The sequence below is a fragment of the Chelon labrosus genome (genome assembly GCF_963514085.1).
Source record: "Chelon labrosus genome assembly, chromosome: 16".
Lineage (NCBI taxonomy): Eukaryota > Metazoa > Chordata > Actinopteri > Mugiliformes > Mugilidae > Chelon > Chelon labrosus.
Window position 1 is genome coordinate 13,100,414 of NC_140349.1, and position 17,329 is coordinate 13,117,742.

Here is a 17,329-nt window from a genome sequence, read left to right on the forward strand (position 1 = left end):
TGATGTATCTTTCAAAATAAAAGCACGTAACCTACATTTCATATTTAGCCGTGGATAAGACCGTGTGTGTAGGCCCAATTCAAAGACCAGCCACAAAACAGAATAATGAGACCATGTTTGGTTTGAAATGCCCGGGAAAGCAGGCTTGCAGAAAATGTCACTTTTATTATAGCTTTCTTAAAAGTACATCTCAAATTGTGACATTTTATTTTGGAAGTCACGCCTTGTTCCGTCTCGCTTTGCAGCAGCGCGGAGCGGAGACAGTGATCATATAAGAGGTTGAAGGCGACACATTCCTCTGCAGTTTACAACTGAAGCTACGCTGTGAATGATGGATTGTTCAGAGGAGGTCCAGTCTGTGTCCGAGGAGCCCAGCGCTCAGATGGAGCTTAAAAAGGGAATGTCCATTTTCATTGATGTAAGTATATTTATCTTTATTAAGAGTTGTGCTTACACGTTGATATTAGATCTTCTTTTTCTTTTTGATTAACTGAAAAAAAACTTAATTTTAATGAATTATTATTTTTTAAATATGGCTCTTAGTAAAAGAAAGAAAACAAAAACTATTATGCTCTCAAGATTAGAAAATAAATAAATATATATATAATAACCCAAACATTTTTTTGATTGCAAATTAAGTCAGAATGATTTCAGGAGGATCTGAATGTCCTGGATCAATTGAGTTATCATCGATCCCCCTGATGTCTGAAGCTTACAGAGGGTTCCTTGTTAAATAAAATGTATTTATTCAATAAGGCTGGCCTTTATTTTGGCTTTTTGCTGTGAGGATTTCAGTGGCTGCCAATGTTCAAGACCAAACACCGAGTTAATGAATTGATCTGTGTGGTTCAGCTGTTGATCTTTATGAGCAAATGTGCCTTATTTATGAAAAAAAATATCCACAACTTGTGAATCAAAGAACATTTTCCTTGATACCAGCCTCACATAAAGAAATTAGGATCCTGCAAATACATCTCCCACATATGATGAGGATTTAAATATTAAAACCTCATGGTGTGCGCTAATAGATTTCTCCCTCTCTGTGGAGCTTTACCTCTGCCATTTAATTATATTCCCCTCATTCCTCCATGCTTTCACTTGTGGTGCATTTACCGTGGACCTGTTGGCTGCCTTCAGTGTTTGAGGGAAGACAAGCATGGGAACCAAGAGTTAATAAAGCTGGAAAGCTGCATCCACCGTACCAAATGTCCTGCTGGTGTCAAACAGGTGCTCCATCTCCTGGCACTGAGTGACAGGGAATGGAACCACTGCTTTGTTTTCAGAGGCGAGTTGATTGACGGAGCCAGTTTCTTGACACATCTTGTTCACTGAGCTTCAGCCGCAGTGTCCTATGTGTCATTAAAGCACACTCGCTGGCTTCATCCATGGGTTTTTACTCTGCTGGTGCTGATTGTGCTGCCAATTTATTCGGAGGAAATTCTTGGTTTTATGAATTTATTTCGTGCACTGCGCATAAAAATTTAATAAGGACGAGCTGAGGTGTGAAATGAGAGGAGATGAGACCCAGTCGTAGTCTTAATTACAGGGTTAAAAGCAATGGTGGCAGGAGTAGCCCGGAAATTATTTTAATTAATGTAATTGGAGCAGGTGGTATTATGATTGCCACAGAGTTAATAAGAACAGAAAGAGCAGTTATCCCAATTTTGGAGAGAACATAGAGGTATTATTTTCATTATTAGAAAACACAATTATAGAAAACACAAGTGGCATGTTGAAAAATCACAAGATTTCTAGATTAAGACATTAAAAACAGCAAACTGGCAAACATGCTTGACAATATGTGATGAATCAATGAGTGATTGATGATTGTTTTGAATTGAATTGGCTGAATATAGAAATCAGAGCCTGACAAGAGATTGAGACAGACATGAGTGAGGTTTGAAGATGAGTTTTGGACAGCAGGGGATGAAACAAAGACTGATTAACAGGAAAAAATTAAAAGAATTATGTAAATGTGAACAGGCTGCCAAGAACTAGAAGATGGTGGGTGGATATTTTGTGTTAGTATTGTTACCAGTGTGTGTAGAGCTGTAGTCCTCTGCAAGTTAAACGATTTTCCTATAGTCTGCACATATGCATTAATCTATAGTGCTGCCTGTTCAGCCTCTTTATCAAAAAGTAAAACTATGATTATAAAAAAAGTGGCCGGTGCTATTTCGAGGAGCCTTTTAAAGCTGATGTGGTCATTGCCGCTCAGCCTTTCATCTCCTCTGGACTCTGGGACAGCACCATCAATAATTTAATGACTCACTGCTTTTGCAAGCATGATCAATGATCACCCCACACACACACACACACACACATTTTAACTTTGATGATCTTTTTCTGACATCCCTCTTTTTCCCCCTTTCTCATTACAGATTTTACGGAGGGCCGATAAAAACGGTGAGCGCTGCACCACGCGGCTCATTTCAGACTCACGCACCCTCATCTGTCCCCTGCATGCCCTCAGCCCTTCGTTCTTATTTGTGGGAACAGACGCACTTTCTCAATGAAATTCTGATCATGACTCTCTATCGATACCCCTTTAGTTTCCATGGAAACAGGAAACTGACCATGCCCACGGAGGTTGAGTATGAGGCCACTAATGAAGGAAAACATCAAAAAATGTGTACTATATTTACCACGGCAGGCCATGGTAGATGACTTAGAGGTCAAGTGATGCTTTTATTTCAGCTCTTCATGTTATATGCAAACAACAAAGCTGAAGCAAAGGCAACTAGACCTGTTGGGTTTTTCTACTCATCCAAGTGACTTCTACGACTCTTAATGACTGGTGGGGAGTTTACGCTTCTATTAGGAGCATCTGTGGTTTCCACCTGAAACTCAATACGCCGAATCTGTTCAATCTAAATCTCCGTGTCACTACGTAGGCTGACAACAAGTAAAACAAATGAAATGCAGTGCCACAAAATGCAAACACGAGTGTGAGACACGCTTCATTAGCAGGCGCCGTCAAACGGATTGCTGCTGTCGCTGGAAGAAGCCAAGAGTCATCAGCAGTGATGGCTTACAGCTCTTCAAGCAGAGGATAAAAGTTACTTCAGTTCATTTAAATTAGAAATACTGCAAAAAGCAAGTGTGGCACAATGATTTTTTTTATTTTTTTGGAGATGGAGATTTTTTTTGGAGTTAAAAGAAAGTTATTTGGAATAAAACCTATTAACACACACGCAGTCATCCTTCTTCTTCTTCTTCTTGCTGCATATAATCAAAGAAATTGAGCTCAATATACAGTAAATGACCAAAAATAGCTAATCAGAGCTGTTGCATGAGACGCTTCATCTTTTATTTAATATCCGTCCCACGCTACGATGGATTTGGGGCCTTGTCATGCAGCAACAGAAGAAGGCATCCCACATGTTTGTTTTTAGTGTCGTACAAACAGAGGCGCTTATATGTCAAGCTCGTTCCAGGCTTATGTCTGAGCTCATCGACAGTGAGTCACTTAATGCTCGGTTGAATAGATCAAGAATATAGATCTTCGCCATGTGTGTGCGTGTAGCTTCTCCAAAATGTGTCTCTTGCTCACACCGTCTACACAGCCATGACTGTCATACTGAGGATCTGAGAGTATAAATGTTAGCAGGTCAGCAGTGCAAAGTTAAATATCGGCCACCTCATGTCACAGGAACAGAAAGACACTGCTGGAGGCAGAGCTGCGTGAAGAACAAGTTGTCAGTGGTTTGCAGACTTGGTTTCGCCGGAGGACGTTCAGTTCGTTTATTTTCACTTCATGAATATTTCATACTGCTTTTACTCTATTCAGAACTGTAGAGTCCCAAAGAAACAAAAAATGAGACACTGTTTGAGATCATTGTCAAATTATAGTGTAACACACGGTGATAACCCTGCATGTTCACCATGTTATTTACTGGAATTAGGAGAAAAATACATTGCAGAGTTATTTTGTATTATTGTTCCTTGTTCTTCCTGTAAAGGTGTTTGATTGAAACCAAAATCCACCTGATGTTTCACACAATGAGCTGTGAGGACACTGTGTTGAGAAGACTTGTTTGTTTCGCCCCACAGACGATGGAAAGCTGTCCTTCGATGAATTCAAATCCTACTTCTCCGACGGAGTCCTGACAGCTGAGGAACTGCAGGAGCTCTTCCACACAATTGATACGCACAACACAGAGTAAGTCAATGAGCTACTTCATTTTATTTTTTTTCCTTTGAGGTCAAACCACTTGAATATGTGAGATGGAAGAGAGGTGAGATTTTTGTGTGGCTGTACAACCAGCTCATGTCACACAATATTATTTTTGCATACCAAGTTCAATGACACCTCCAGGAAGAAGAGACAATTTTGAATAAAGTTTTATTTGAGTACATACTGCACAATCACCCCATTATCTGCTAGACGAGGGGAAAATTTGTGTTACACTACATTACATCTAAGGTTATTATTAGGTGTACCTAATAAACTGGCAAATGACCAGAACATCACAGCATTCAAAGCCTTTCTTCTCACACTGGTCAACGGAAGATGTCATGTTCAGGGTACAGACTCAGTTCCAAGCTGGTTTCATATCCTGATCTTTTTCTCTACATCTTTTAAGCACATTGTTGTTTCTTGAGTCCTCCGCTTGCCTCACAAGACTGTTTTCCAAGACGTTTGAAACACTTTTTGTCAACGAGGGTTCAAAATCAGGGATTCAGTGATTCCGCCGCTGTAGTCAGACACGTGCATTTGGTAAAGGCTTGAAAACCAGGTCTTGCCAAATCTGTGCCTCCGCCGGGACCAGCTGCACGCCGCTAAGCAAGTGTGCTTATCGAACAGCATCGACTGCTACTCACCCTCGCTCTGCTTTGTGCTGCAGGCAGTTTGTAAGACTCTCTTTGATACTCAGGGTGGGTTTTGGCCAAAGACCACCAGCTGGAGGGGAATCAAAGAGGAAAAAGAAAGGGACACTGCTTATGCCTGATACTGAGAGGAGATCACAGACAAACTGTGGGGCACTTCTGTCCATTTGTTCAAGCCACTGAGTAGAAATGGAAAACCAGGTTAATGATGTTCCCAGCAGACACTGTATTGCGATCGATGCCTGCATAAATCATCACCAGCCTACAGATAACACTGCATGTGCGCAGGTGTGTCCTCATTTCCAGACACATAGTCAGTGAGTCCAGCAACAAAGCAATAAGAAACAGTGATCTGGAATTAATATAATTTCATTAGCGTTGCTGTAAATCCAGATTTTGGCACCTGGAGTGACAGCTGCCACAACCATCCCACTGTGCACCGTCTAAACAGAGTGACCCAATGAGCCACTAAAACACATAAAAATAGCAACTAGTTACAGTTACACAACAGCAGCGCTGCACTGATGCAAGCAGAGCGCTGCGTTGCGTATGTTTTAGTGATATTTAGGTGACATCTTGGTTTTTGCCGGCGCTGAGTTTAATTAGAGTCTGTCTAAATCTGACAATCTGCCTTCTACACAGGTTTACCCATAAAGTTGGAATAAAATATTTATTTTTTACCTCTTCTCGTGAAATGATTGTGACAATGTGATTTGTATAAATTGGAATAAAAGGAGGAATGTGTCTGAAAACAAAATTCTTCCAACTTAATGGGCAACAGTATTTTATTCATGACACTTGGTCCTTAGTACAGACTGTAGCATGTACAAAAACACATATACAAATAGATGGTGTTTATTCTATACCACAGAACAGATGTTTAATAAAGTTCTATTTGAAACAGTAAAGTGTTTTATTATCCATAAATTATTGCAACTGGAACGACAAAAAAAAACAAAAACAAAAAAAAAAACAAGAGCACCAATGAACATCTTTCCCATAGGACACCAACGTGTCCAGAGATGGACATCACCCCTAGTGATGAAGAACTAGGGGTCTGGAGCACTGGCTGTATATAAAGCTGGATGCACCCTCCTGGAGTTCATCCACGGGATTCCTGAAGAGTTTTGAAGCTCAGCGTGGTGGCTCCTGATGTCACCATCTTGGCAGCATGTCACTCCTGGATAATAATAATGAGAGAGGAAAAGAGGCTGAGGCGGTCATGAGATGCCTAGGCTGACGATTGTCAACCCACCTGTTGCTCAAAGCGGCACCACCCCCAATTATTATATTATTTTTGAATTAACTACTCCAAAGTGCCCCTCAGATAAATGTTAGACGATCAAACATTAAATATAGTCTTTAATTATATTGTCGAGGGTAAGAAGAGGCCAGTGATAACGATCTACTTTTATTCCACTGAAACCGTTGTCACAAATATGTGTACTGGTTGAATAAAAAATGAGCAGGCTGCAGAATGTCAAAGAAAGCTCGATGAGGATTTTGCCAGTATTACTTAGACATGTAGCACCCACCTAGACCAGACCAGGCACTCCCACCCCATAGCAATGACACTCCTTGATGGCAGCAGCCATCCCCAGCAGGATGCAGCCTGACACAGACAAAAATGGTTTAGGAACAACTAAAAAGACATGAAGAACAGCACAAGGTGTTGACCTGGCCTCCAAATTCACTAAATCCCAAACTGATCAAGTATCAGCCTGATCCACAGAGGCCCCTCCCCTCAACCTATAGGACCCAAAGACCCCGACTAACAACATTCTGGTACCAGACACCACAGGACACCCTCAGAAGGCCCATGTCCATTCTCTGATGAGTCACAACTGTTTTGGAGGCACAAGGGAGACCTACATAATATTAGGTCATAATGTTATGCCTGATCGGTGCATGTCAATTTGGGGAAAATGTACATAAAACAATGATCAGACTATAAGAGCTTGTCTTTAGTTTTTAAATTCAACTCTGCGTAACAAGCTGTTATAGAATAAACTGATAACTCTCACAAAACACAATAATGGCTTTATTCTTAGCCGCTATAGCTCATTTTCTGTATTTTGTCAGCGAGGGTCAAGTGAAATTAAACGGACTCCGTGTTTAACCTCAGACAAACATTCGCTCTCTGTGAAATGAACAGAGCGAGGCAGATGGCACGTTGTTAGAAAGTAATTCGGAAGACTCAAATTGAATCCTGTATTGATTAAAGAGTGAGTCACCGAGCTGTAAGGTTTGTCTGACAAGCTGGCAGACCTGCTCAGGTTGATGTCAGACACTGTGAAAGATCATTCAGTGCTTCCCATTTACTTATCTACTTATTTCTGGGAGGTAAAATGTATACAGAGGCCCAGCTTTTTAATCCTCCATTTGTAGATAATGTACCTTAAATGTTACACAACTGAGAGTTTCCTGGTCTGATCTTCAGTTTAGCATCTGATTTCTTCCTCTGCCCATGTCTGTGGTATAAGTGTATTCTCCTGTTTGGACCCCCCCAATGGTACAGGGTCGAAACCATTGAAATTCCCCCGACTCCGTCACTGTGACAACAAACAAGATGTGTTTTTTGTGTGCATTAAAGCTAGCGGTGAAGCTGATATGATGACTAATGGTCCCCTTTCATATATTCTCTTCTCTCTTTCTGTCCATTTCGTTCAGACGCACGTATTGAACACACACAATCAGACCTCCGTGCAACACACTCATGCGCAAACAAGTCTGGCTCGCTCGTCGCTCAATCATTCCTCTGGGGGGAAAAACAGCAACTAAATTATTCAATCATTCGTTACATGTTTTACTCTCCTCTTTTTGTCATCACATTCATCAAATTAAAATCTGCAAAGGAAACATTTTTGCACAGATTTTTTTTTTGTACGTGTTAGGGAATTCTTTTTAATTGAATCTCTATCATTTGTCTGTATTGCAGCAACGTGGACACGGATGAACTCTGTGGTAAGTTAAACCTTCACCCAAACAGAAAAAAAAACTTTTAGAAGCAGTCACATGTTCTGCGACCAAACCCCTAAAGGCTGTGTGACTGAGATGTCACACCAGAGCTGCTTCAACAAAACACCTACAGCCCTGTCCTGGTTGCTTAACTCACAAAACGTTCTTCTTTCTTTTTTCTTTTTTTTTGCTTGTTATGCTGTGAAGATTACTTCTCCCAGCACCTTGGTGAATACGAGAATGTCCTTGCTGCCTTAGAAGACCTGAACATGTCCATACTGAAGGCGATGGACAAAACAAAGAAGGTAAGACGATGGAAATATATGTTTGAAGTTGTGTAGCTGTTAATGGCTCATTTGGAAATAGTGGAACTAGAACATGCAGTTTCACAGAAGAGGCTATCATGTCCAAAAATCTATTTAGAAAAACAAATCTGTGAAGATCCTAATACAATGTGCGTGGAGTTGTGACTGAATCGGTGTGACATTTGTGGAAAACTATGCCACTTGGGTTAATTACAATAACGACTCATGTCTGATTTACTCAGCTTCTTGCTTTAAATCTCTCCCAGCAGGTTCCTCTGCTGCCCAGCTGGTTTCCTCAGATCTCCCATTAGTCACATTTCCACTACAGAGCCCAAAAGGACAAGTCACGGGCTCATTTATGCCATTAATTAACCCTCAGAATAAAAACACGTTATTCTTTTTGGACTTGCAGCCAACACAGGCGCCACATTAAATGTGGCTACGTTACCAAACAAATGTTGCTTTTGATCATTATGTATTATGTCCTCTTGATCTTACTGTAGAGCTGTCTGAAGCCGAGTACCTTTTACGTAATCGGAGAGGAGAAGGAGGAGGATGAGGGTGGCAAAGGAGAGAAAGGCAAACACACAGAGATGGGGGTAAATTATCCGAGATGATAGCAGAAAGACTCCGGGGAGAAACGATAAAGAGAAACGGGCAAAAGATGTGGACGGAGAAGGGAGAGAGGTGGCTTTTTAGATCTGCAGGGAGAGCCTCTTTTCCTTTGAAGCACTGTGTCTTTCTCTGTAGCATCTCATCTGGCACATGCGACACACGCTGCGACGCTCTAATCGACCCTCAGATCTGTGCTCGTCTTGACCATTGTGTGGGAGTTGAACCATTCATTTGTCAGTTGTAGTGTTAACACGCAGGGAGGTAACAAACGAAGACATCCAACTCCGACACCTAAAAACTGGGACACAGATGCATGATAATGACAGATAATGATTTTGGTTCAGAAAATGTGTGGGTGCTGGATGAGAGGATGAAGACAGCAGAGGGGGAATCAAACAATCTTAATTTCAAAAGATTTATTAAGAAAACATGGGTCATGAAGAAATGAAGAAGTGAAAAACCAATTCATATCGCCAAACGATGTTTTTGCTTCGAGACGAAGGTGCTGTTTTGAAACAGGTTTCAACAGTCATGGACCTGAAGGAGCACCGCAGTGAAATGCATGAGCCCGAAATTCATTCCTGCAAAGGACCAGAAACACGCTGGTACTTTTGAGACCATTTCACAATCTTTCCTAGGCCTCAAGTGCTGATCCAAGGTGCGAAAGAATCAAATTGCACCTCAGATCATTTTCTGTTCTCCAAGAGAACAGTCGAGAGCAGGAGAGGTACAGATGCATTATGTACATGTATCTCTGTTATTTGAAAAAGGAAAAAAAAAAAAAAAAGATCATTCAGTTTGCACTTGACTTTTAAAAAGCCTTGAGTCGTATTTCACAGGAAAAACAGGGCTCCCAATGCCGCCGCAGCCATACTCTCAAAACACTTAACTTCTCCCCTACAGACACTCTAAATGAAAGCTCGAATGAGAACAAATTACTCTGCACAAATTGGATAGAATTGGCAATAACTTTCAAATTAAATTACTACACTGGGTTGTAAAATAGAGACAGGATATCACACCGCTGATTTCATCCCAGGAGCCTTTTTGGAATCCCATATTTTCCTTTCTATGAAGTGTATGTGACACCATGAAAGATTTGTTTGACCCTAAAAATGAGTCATACCACAAAATAAGTCAAAATTGTACGACGCGACGCAATTTCTCTGACTTTTATCGGCTATTGGCTGAGCGAGGAGGAGAACAGATGCTGCATTAGTCACAGACTAAAGCTCAGCCGTCTCCGCTGAGGTGCATATGTATTTGAGTGGGTGGTCTCTGGCTGTGGATGTATGTGAGGGGGCCGAGTGCATGTGTGTGCGTTTGCAAGGTGTTTCTTTTTTTTTTTTCTCTCTTGTCGCTGAAAGCTGATAAGCGTGTGTGTGCACGCAGCCTAATTCATATGTGAGCTCTGGTGCGCACGTATCAAATATCCATGCACATGTGCGGGGGAGCTGGAACGAGACTGTGCATCTAAATCAGAGCCAGATATGCATATCTGATTAGAGGCAGCCAGGGTTTTAGTTCACACTCATGCTTAAGCTGAACAAAAGATTTGATTTAGGGAAATAAAACCGTATTTGGATGGCTAAGTCTTAGTCTACACTGCTGGTTCAAACCTAGCCGAGCTGTTATGTAAGTAATTTCCGCATGACTAAATAAAAACTTTAAATATTTAGCGTGATCTAAATATTTAAAGCTGTAGTGTGTGAAGTTTACATACTATATATAAATGTTAGTCACTTTTAAGCCCTTGCCGAATAAGTTCAAACTATGCTGATTAAGTTCATCAACGCCCAGTAAACATTTTAGTATTATACGGATAAACATAGCAAAGTTTTAAATCTGGTGCAGCGACTTTTATGTTACGTTAAAGCAATGATTGGTCTGTCACATCTGAAGAGCAACCTAGTGACGGAGGGAAACAGACTACAGCAGCTAGTCTAAAAACCTAAAAGCAAAACAAGGGAGCATCCAAGAAAGGTTTCAGGTACAGCTCTGACTCACGTTTAGTAGGATTACAAACTAAAAAAGGAAGCGACGGACAGTGAGGACAAAGGCAATACTTAACAATACCAGCTTGTCTCAACGTCATTTCATTCATTCATTCATCTTCTGTAACCGCTTGTTCCTGTGAAGGGTCGTGGGGTCTGCTGGAGCCTATCCCAGCTGTCATCGGGCGAGAGGCAGGGGTACAGTCCATCGCAGGGCTAACACAGAGAGACAGACAACCATTCACACTCACATTCACACCTACGGCCAATTTAGAATCACCATTCAACCTAACTAGCATGTCTTTGGATGGTGGGAGGAAGCCGGAGTACCCAGAGAGGACCTACGCGGACACAGGGAGAACATGCAAACTCCACACAGAAAGGCCCAGTCGGGCCAGGATTCGAACCTGGGACCTTCTCGCTGTGAGGCATCAGTGCTAACCACCTCGTCCTGTTCAGAAATATTTGCAAAAAATAAAAATGAAAAATTGAAGTAACTCATTCTTTTAAGTGGAGTTAATTTAATAGCTACTTAACCTTCTCCAAATATTTTAGAAATGACAACATGTCCAAGAATCTGTCTGCTCTCAGTCACTCTCCTTTCAACGTTCCCCTCCAAAGAAAAAAGCCACACCAGTGGCAATCATCCGCATTTGCAAACTAACTTCATCGTTTTCAGACAAAAGGAGAATGTAAGGGACATCTAATGTAATGTCTAAGGGCCATTACACACTATAACGATGGTCAGCTGTAATCTGGTCAGTCAGTCAGGGAGCGTCTGCGTCCCTAGTTTTTCCTCTAGTGTGCTAGTTGGACCCCTTTTGCCTGGTTTTCAGCCTACTGCACATGCTGAATCAACGTCGGAATAAGTTGAAGAGAGAGATCCCTTTGATTCGTCGGTCAGCTCAGGACAAAAGAAGAGGAACGAAAAGAAGAATCTTCATTTAATCTGAACAATCCACACAGAATCTTTTACGACAACATGATCACCTATCATCTGTAACTTATCGGCTTGATTCACAGCTTCCTGGAAGAGTTTCATACTTTTATGCAGGACATACGTGCCAGGTAGACGTTGGCTGTAGTCTTTGCGATGCGTTCAAGTGCAAACTTTTGGCCGTGACATTGGTTTTGTGTGCTCGTAGCTTAAGATAACTCAAAACCCCATTAAAGTGGACTGATGGCGCAGTCACAGCGATGTCACTCTCTTGGGTCAAAGCCGCATTAGCTACCACGGACAATCCCTGCATCACACCATTTTGGTGAAATTACTCCCACCTGCAACCTAGCAACTGAACTGCAGGTCACTTAAAGCTCACTTCACATTTCAATCACCTTATTTTTGACAGTATTTATTAAAGATTTCCAATCAGGATTTAAAAAACCATTCAGGTGAAGCCATTTGCCACAGAATCATGGTGAGGTGTGATCGTGGGGCTGGCTCGGGATCACACATGTTCAGTCCTGATTTAAATGGTGTGATTTTTATCAGCAGTGCAGGGTCAGAGGCTGGAGTAGAAAATTGCAGAAAACTACAAGGCACTGCCTCTAACAAAACACTCATCTGACCTTTTGTGCAACTCACAATAAAAGATCAAGGGAAAGGCAGAAAAAGGAAAAAAAATAAATAAATCAGGCAGACCTTGAGCTTTTTTTAAAATGGCTGTAGATTGGAGTGAAGGACACACACACACACACAAACAGAGGTACAGACCACAGGAGGTAATCTATGCTCAGATCGCAGGAGACTGACCTTTACCAGTTTTGTCATGACTCACTCTCACTGAGTGGATACACAAGCATGTTTTTGTGCGTGTGTTTGCACTTACAAACCCAAGACTTTTTGAAATATAATAAAGTAGAAACCTGAGATTTTGTGTCATCTTTATTCTTCAGTAGTTACAGGTGTCGCTGTTCAAACTCCTGTCAGATATGTCGTCAGTAGGGTGGATGGGAAAGCTGCAAGAGTTCATTTGTAACACAGTCACACAGAGTGCTTTCACTCAGCGTACTTCAATTAGAGCGCGCATGTGTGTGTCTAGCTTTTAAAATCACATAATCTTTTGAAAATACAGTAATTAACCATCGACAGAAAGGCTGAAATCCATTTCCTTTCTGTTCCTCTCTTTCTCTTTGTGCCTCACCCAAACACACACACGCACACACTTATCCATTCATGCATTAGTCATTCTGTAATCTAACTTAGCGTTTGCCTTCAAACCCCTCATTGTTAGTCGAGTGTACAAACAGTCGCGGTGCTCACAACTGGGGGAGCAGGTGCGGTGAGCAAACTGCAAACTCTGCCGTTCCGAGCATCCTTCACCACCCTTTGATTAGATCTTAAAAAAAAACAACACTCAGCCCTCCTGCTCAGTTCGGGGCATGGCAAATGACATCTTTCCAAAATGTCATTGAGTCTGACATTTTTATATTTTTTTTTCCATCAGCTTTCTCAACAAACACAACGAGCCAAAAATAAATGCACCATAGGCTCCCAGAATGACAAGGTGCTGATGACTGTTTGACACGTTTGATGTTATTTCTGAGATACTTTCCATCACAGCAGAAATGTAAACATGTCACCCTCTGAAGATTACACCTGTTGGAAATAGATGCAGGGTAATGAGGGAGCTGGAGATGAGCACTGGAACAGGAAACCTAAAACTGGCACAATTATCAGCTGAATTTACAGTTTCCACTCATCCGCTTTACTGCCTTTTAGCTCGTTGTTTTGGCTTGATGGCTTTTGCTGTTTTGGTTTTATTATGTACGAGTTCTGACAAGGACCAGAAACTAGAATAACAAACCGGTCTCACCGTTCTCATGAGTCGGCAGAGGCCAGGACACCTCCCAGATAAAAGTTTAGTTTAGGATTCATCAGGTGGAGAATGACACAATTCTGTGTGAGTACTAACATTGGCAAATGTTTGCTAATCTCTTAGACATAACCGTTTCATAAGATTAGACCAGTGTTGTGTTCGCAGCTTGTAGTGCCGGCCAAAATTAGTTGGCAACAAAAGGGGCGTGGAGTTTGTGTGATAATGTGAGTGGGTTCAGCTCAGCCTCTGATTGAACCCAGAACTACTCAGAGATGTGGTTATTTTGATTTTATCATATAAATGCAATTTGTTTAATAAAGCTGCCTGCTTTTTTTTTTTTTTTTTTTCTGAAGACAAGTCATCACAAGTTAAATGTGTATATATATATTTTCTAGGGGTGGGACTCGATTAACCCCTTGTCGCCGAGTGTCGCAAATTCGCGACGCACTGTTTCCGCTCAGACTGCAGCCGAAATAACGCACGTAATCCTCCAATGTCGGTTTGTGCACATTCAAAAAATACCTAGGAACCTTTTGCAAGCAGTAGTTTCTCATAGGACCGGTCGGAGTGGTAAGCAAAAACACAAATAATTAATTTTTTTATATAATTGAAAAATCAATTCAGGCATCAAGGGGTTAAAAAATAAATCTAATTAATTAGAAGCTTTGAAATTAATTAATCTTGATTAATCACATTTTAATTGCATAACAATATTTGCCCCAAAAAGCAAAGCTTTTCAATTTACATGGATTTTAGTGGACGACTGAATCAAACAATAGATACAGACATGAATATTGTAAACTCAAGCTCTTTTAATGTCTGGAAAATTTAATTAACTTCAATTCAGAACAGTAGAAAAAGAAAGCAAATATCCATGGCCAAAACTGAACAGACCTAAAGTTAAAGTGCCACTGTAAGTACTTTAAGTACTTTTTCAGAACAGTATTGACTTTAAATAGTAAAATAAATAAATAAATAAATTAAAGTTTGGGCTGCCAACACGTCTTATCCGTACTCAGACTGGGACTGCTAGCGCTAACCAGTCCGGCGGTTTCTGTGCTCACTGGAACATGCTTTGCATTTAGATGGTTCCATAGAGTTGAAGTGCTTCGGTGGTATGGATACCGCATACATTATAGTTTTTAAATAAAATTTGCCTTCCATCAGTCCTAGCAACGTGCTTTCATCTTATTCCTCCATTTTGGTACCCGTTAGCCGAGCTCTGACTTGTGCATCGGTGTAATCGGTGTACCAGGAAATTGTGCACTGACAAAAGTTCTGCCTTGTTTGGAACGCATACTTTTTGTAATCAATTAATCGTAATTAACGTGTTAAAGTCCCACCCCTAATATTTTCATTTACTTTGTAGCTGATTACAGCAGTGTTTTTGACCCTAAGTTACATATTTAATTAGGTTGTTCAGCGTATGAGAAGATGCGTTACTAACTTCTTTTATATACTGTCAGTAATCACTACCAGGAAGTTTTATCGCAGTCAGTCAGTTATCACCTGTAAAGTCTGACGCACCAAAATGAATTGACAAAGCAAATAAATCCTTCAGTTTAAGTTTTTCAAAAGTAAATGGATTCAGATCCACTTGCTCCGTTTTGCTCTTGTTAAACTGTACTCATTTAAACCTCACCAAGCTCTGAACTTGTATTGTCCTCAAGTTTTCTCATAAACAGCCAGCGCTGACTTCAGACTGATTGATTAAACACAGCCAAGAGGGCGGATTTTAACAGATCAGAGAATATTAGAGCCAAAGGTTTGACATATTTTTCCTTTCTCTTTTCCAGTAGCAGGGTTGTGCAATCTTTCTCTACATGAATAATCTTGTGGGCATATTTTAATTAGCAGAGGAGGTCTGGACGTCGAGCGACTCTCGGCTGGCATGTGAAACATGTCACTGCGCTCCCCGTCCAACCCTCCTCCATCATCCCCTTTCCTCTAACTTGTCCTCCTCCTCGCCCTCGATTGACAGGATTATCAGGAGTCCACCCACCTGGAGCAGTTTGTGACCCGCTTCCTGCTGAAGGAGACAACCAATCAGCTTCATTCACTTCAAAGCTCGCTGGAGTGCGCCATGGAAACCACAGCCGAGCAGACTCGCCAAGAGAAGTAGGAGCAAATCTCTCTGGTCCCACACACAAACATACACACAATTAGTCTTTAAAGCATGAACAAAATCTATTGTACAATGGCACACATAATTACAGCTCTCACTGCGAGCCGAACAGCTCCGTCCAAACCACACACAATAATTTAACATCCTACATTATAGACTTGATGCTTTTATACAAGGTGCTAACGCCGGTTTTTACACAGTGTTTGTTAAGAGCACCTGCTCCATCCTGTAATCCAGGAGATATCTGTGATTCATTATTTGATTAATATGTAAATCCTTTCCCTATGGGGAAATATAGTGGAAGAGGACCAAATTAAAAAGGCATTATTGAGAGAAATGAAACGCCGAGGGCAGAATGAGACAAATGAATACAGGAAAGGTGACACAACAATTTAGGAACTGACATATCCACGGATCATAACGATGCCTTCAGCTCTATGGAACATTTTAGCATTTTTAAGCTCACTGTTGTGGTTTCACGGGCCACAACTTCACAGTTTTACTACAGTCTTGATGCTTACACTTCTGGTCAGTTATTGTGAGAGAAGAAGAACAGGCCTCTATCTAAATAACAGAGGAGGGAACACTGACTGTACGTAAAGATGGATGAACCATCTGTGGCGTCACCCTTGGGTTTCTCTAAGTAGTTTAGGCTCGGTGTGGTGGCTCTGACCATCACCATCTCGACAGGGCCTGACTCCACCTAAATGACGGCTACTTCAGCACTCAGCAAAAAAGATGTAGCTGGGGAGGACGGGTGACACCTAGATCATCCATAAGTTTAAGCTTAAATGTAATTAAAACCAGCGAGTTATATTAGAATTTACCCCGTACGTTTGTCATAAATGGGGACGTTAGCTACGGAGACCAAACCCATTTTTGTACCAGTTTGTGAACATGTTTTATTTCTCCTTCTTTTGGACTTTCAACCCCGGAGCTGCAAATTCAGTGAGCGCTGGGACGCATTAAAACTGCATCACCAGTCAAATCTGATTAAAACGACTTTTTACTTTATTCTTTTGCCTTTTTTGACCCCCAGCCCAGCTCTCCATGACATGACCAGTATATAATTTCCAGTGAAGTGTTATCCAACTGTCTAAAGTAGAGTCTCAACTGTGCGCTCATGTCGCTGCAAAAACGCGATCGGCTTGGCGTCTTCTTCCCGCTCAGCTGTAATGTATTTGAACAGATTGCAACTCAGGGTTCTTTGAGTGGTTTATCTCTCTCTAACAAGGTCAAATGTGAAGGCCAAAAAATCAATCAGGAAATTAAAAAATGTCCAATGCATGTTTAGCAAAAGCTCCGTGGCTGCATTGTTAGATGAAACTATTTAGTGTCACCAACAGTTTTTAACTAACTATAAGACATTTTTATGAATGCGTGCAAAGCTGACAAGTAGAATATGACCTCAATGTGGCCATGATCTAATTGTTAACATATTTATAAATGTCCTGACTGATAATAAACATTCACCCCCCTGGCTCTCTCCATGTCAGAAGAGTGGACCACTGATTATTCAACCCGAAGCGCTTGTGCTTAGGGCACTTTGTTGTGTGTGTGTGTGTGTGTGTGCAGCACTTGATCAGTCTGCATTCAGAAATCAGACATGCCCCTGGTGTGCTCAGTTCATTAGTGATGATGACTCACCGGCAGGAGTGCACAAAATGGTGCGCGCCCGTGAGC

The 17,329-nt window shown here is 41.2% G+C and overlaps 1 protein-coding gene across 1 annotated transcript in view; it reads left to right on the top strand.

Annotated features, from left to right (window-relative positions):
- Nucleotides 1-287: 287 nt before the first annotated feature.
- The window catches only part of necab1 (N-terminal EF-hand calcium binding protein 1), a 30,834-nt gene continuing 13,792 nt past the window's right edge, over nucleotides 288-17,329 (top strand). The window contains exons 1-6 of the mRNA XM_084562925.1: nucleotides 288-418; nucleotides 2,382-2,406; nucleotides 4,054-4,162; nucleotides 7,769-7,794; nucleotides 7,996-8,093; nucleotides 15,503-15,639. Coding sequence (XP_084419051.1) covers nucleotides 329-418; nucleotides 2,382-2,406; nucleotides 4,054-4,162; nucleotides 7,769-7,794; nucleotides 7,996-8,093; nucleotides 15,503-15,639 — 485 coding nt within the window. The 5' untranslated portion in view covers nucleotides 288-328. The remainder of the gene's footprint in view (nucleotides 419-2,381; nucleotides 2,407-4,053; nucleotides 4,163-7,768; nucleotides 7,795-7,995; nucleotides 8,094-15,502; nucleotides 15,640-17,329) is intronic.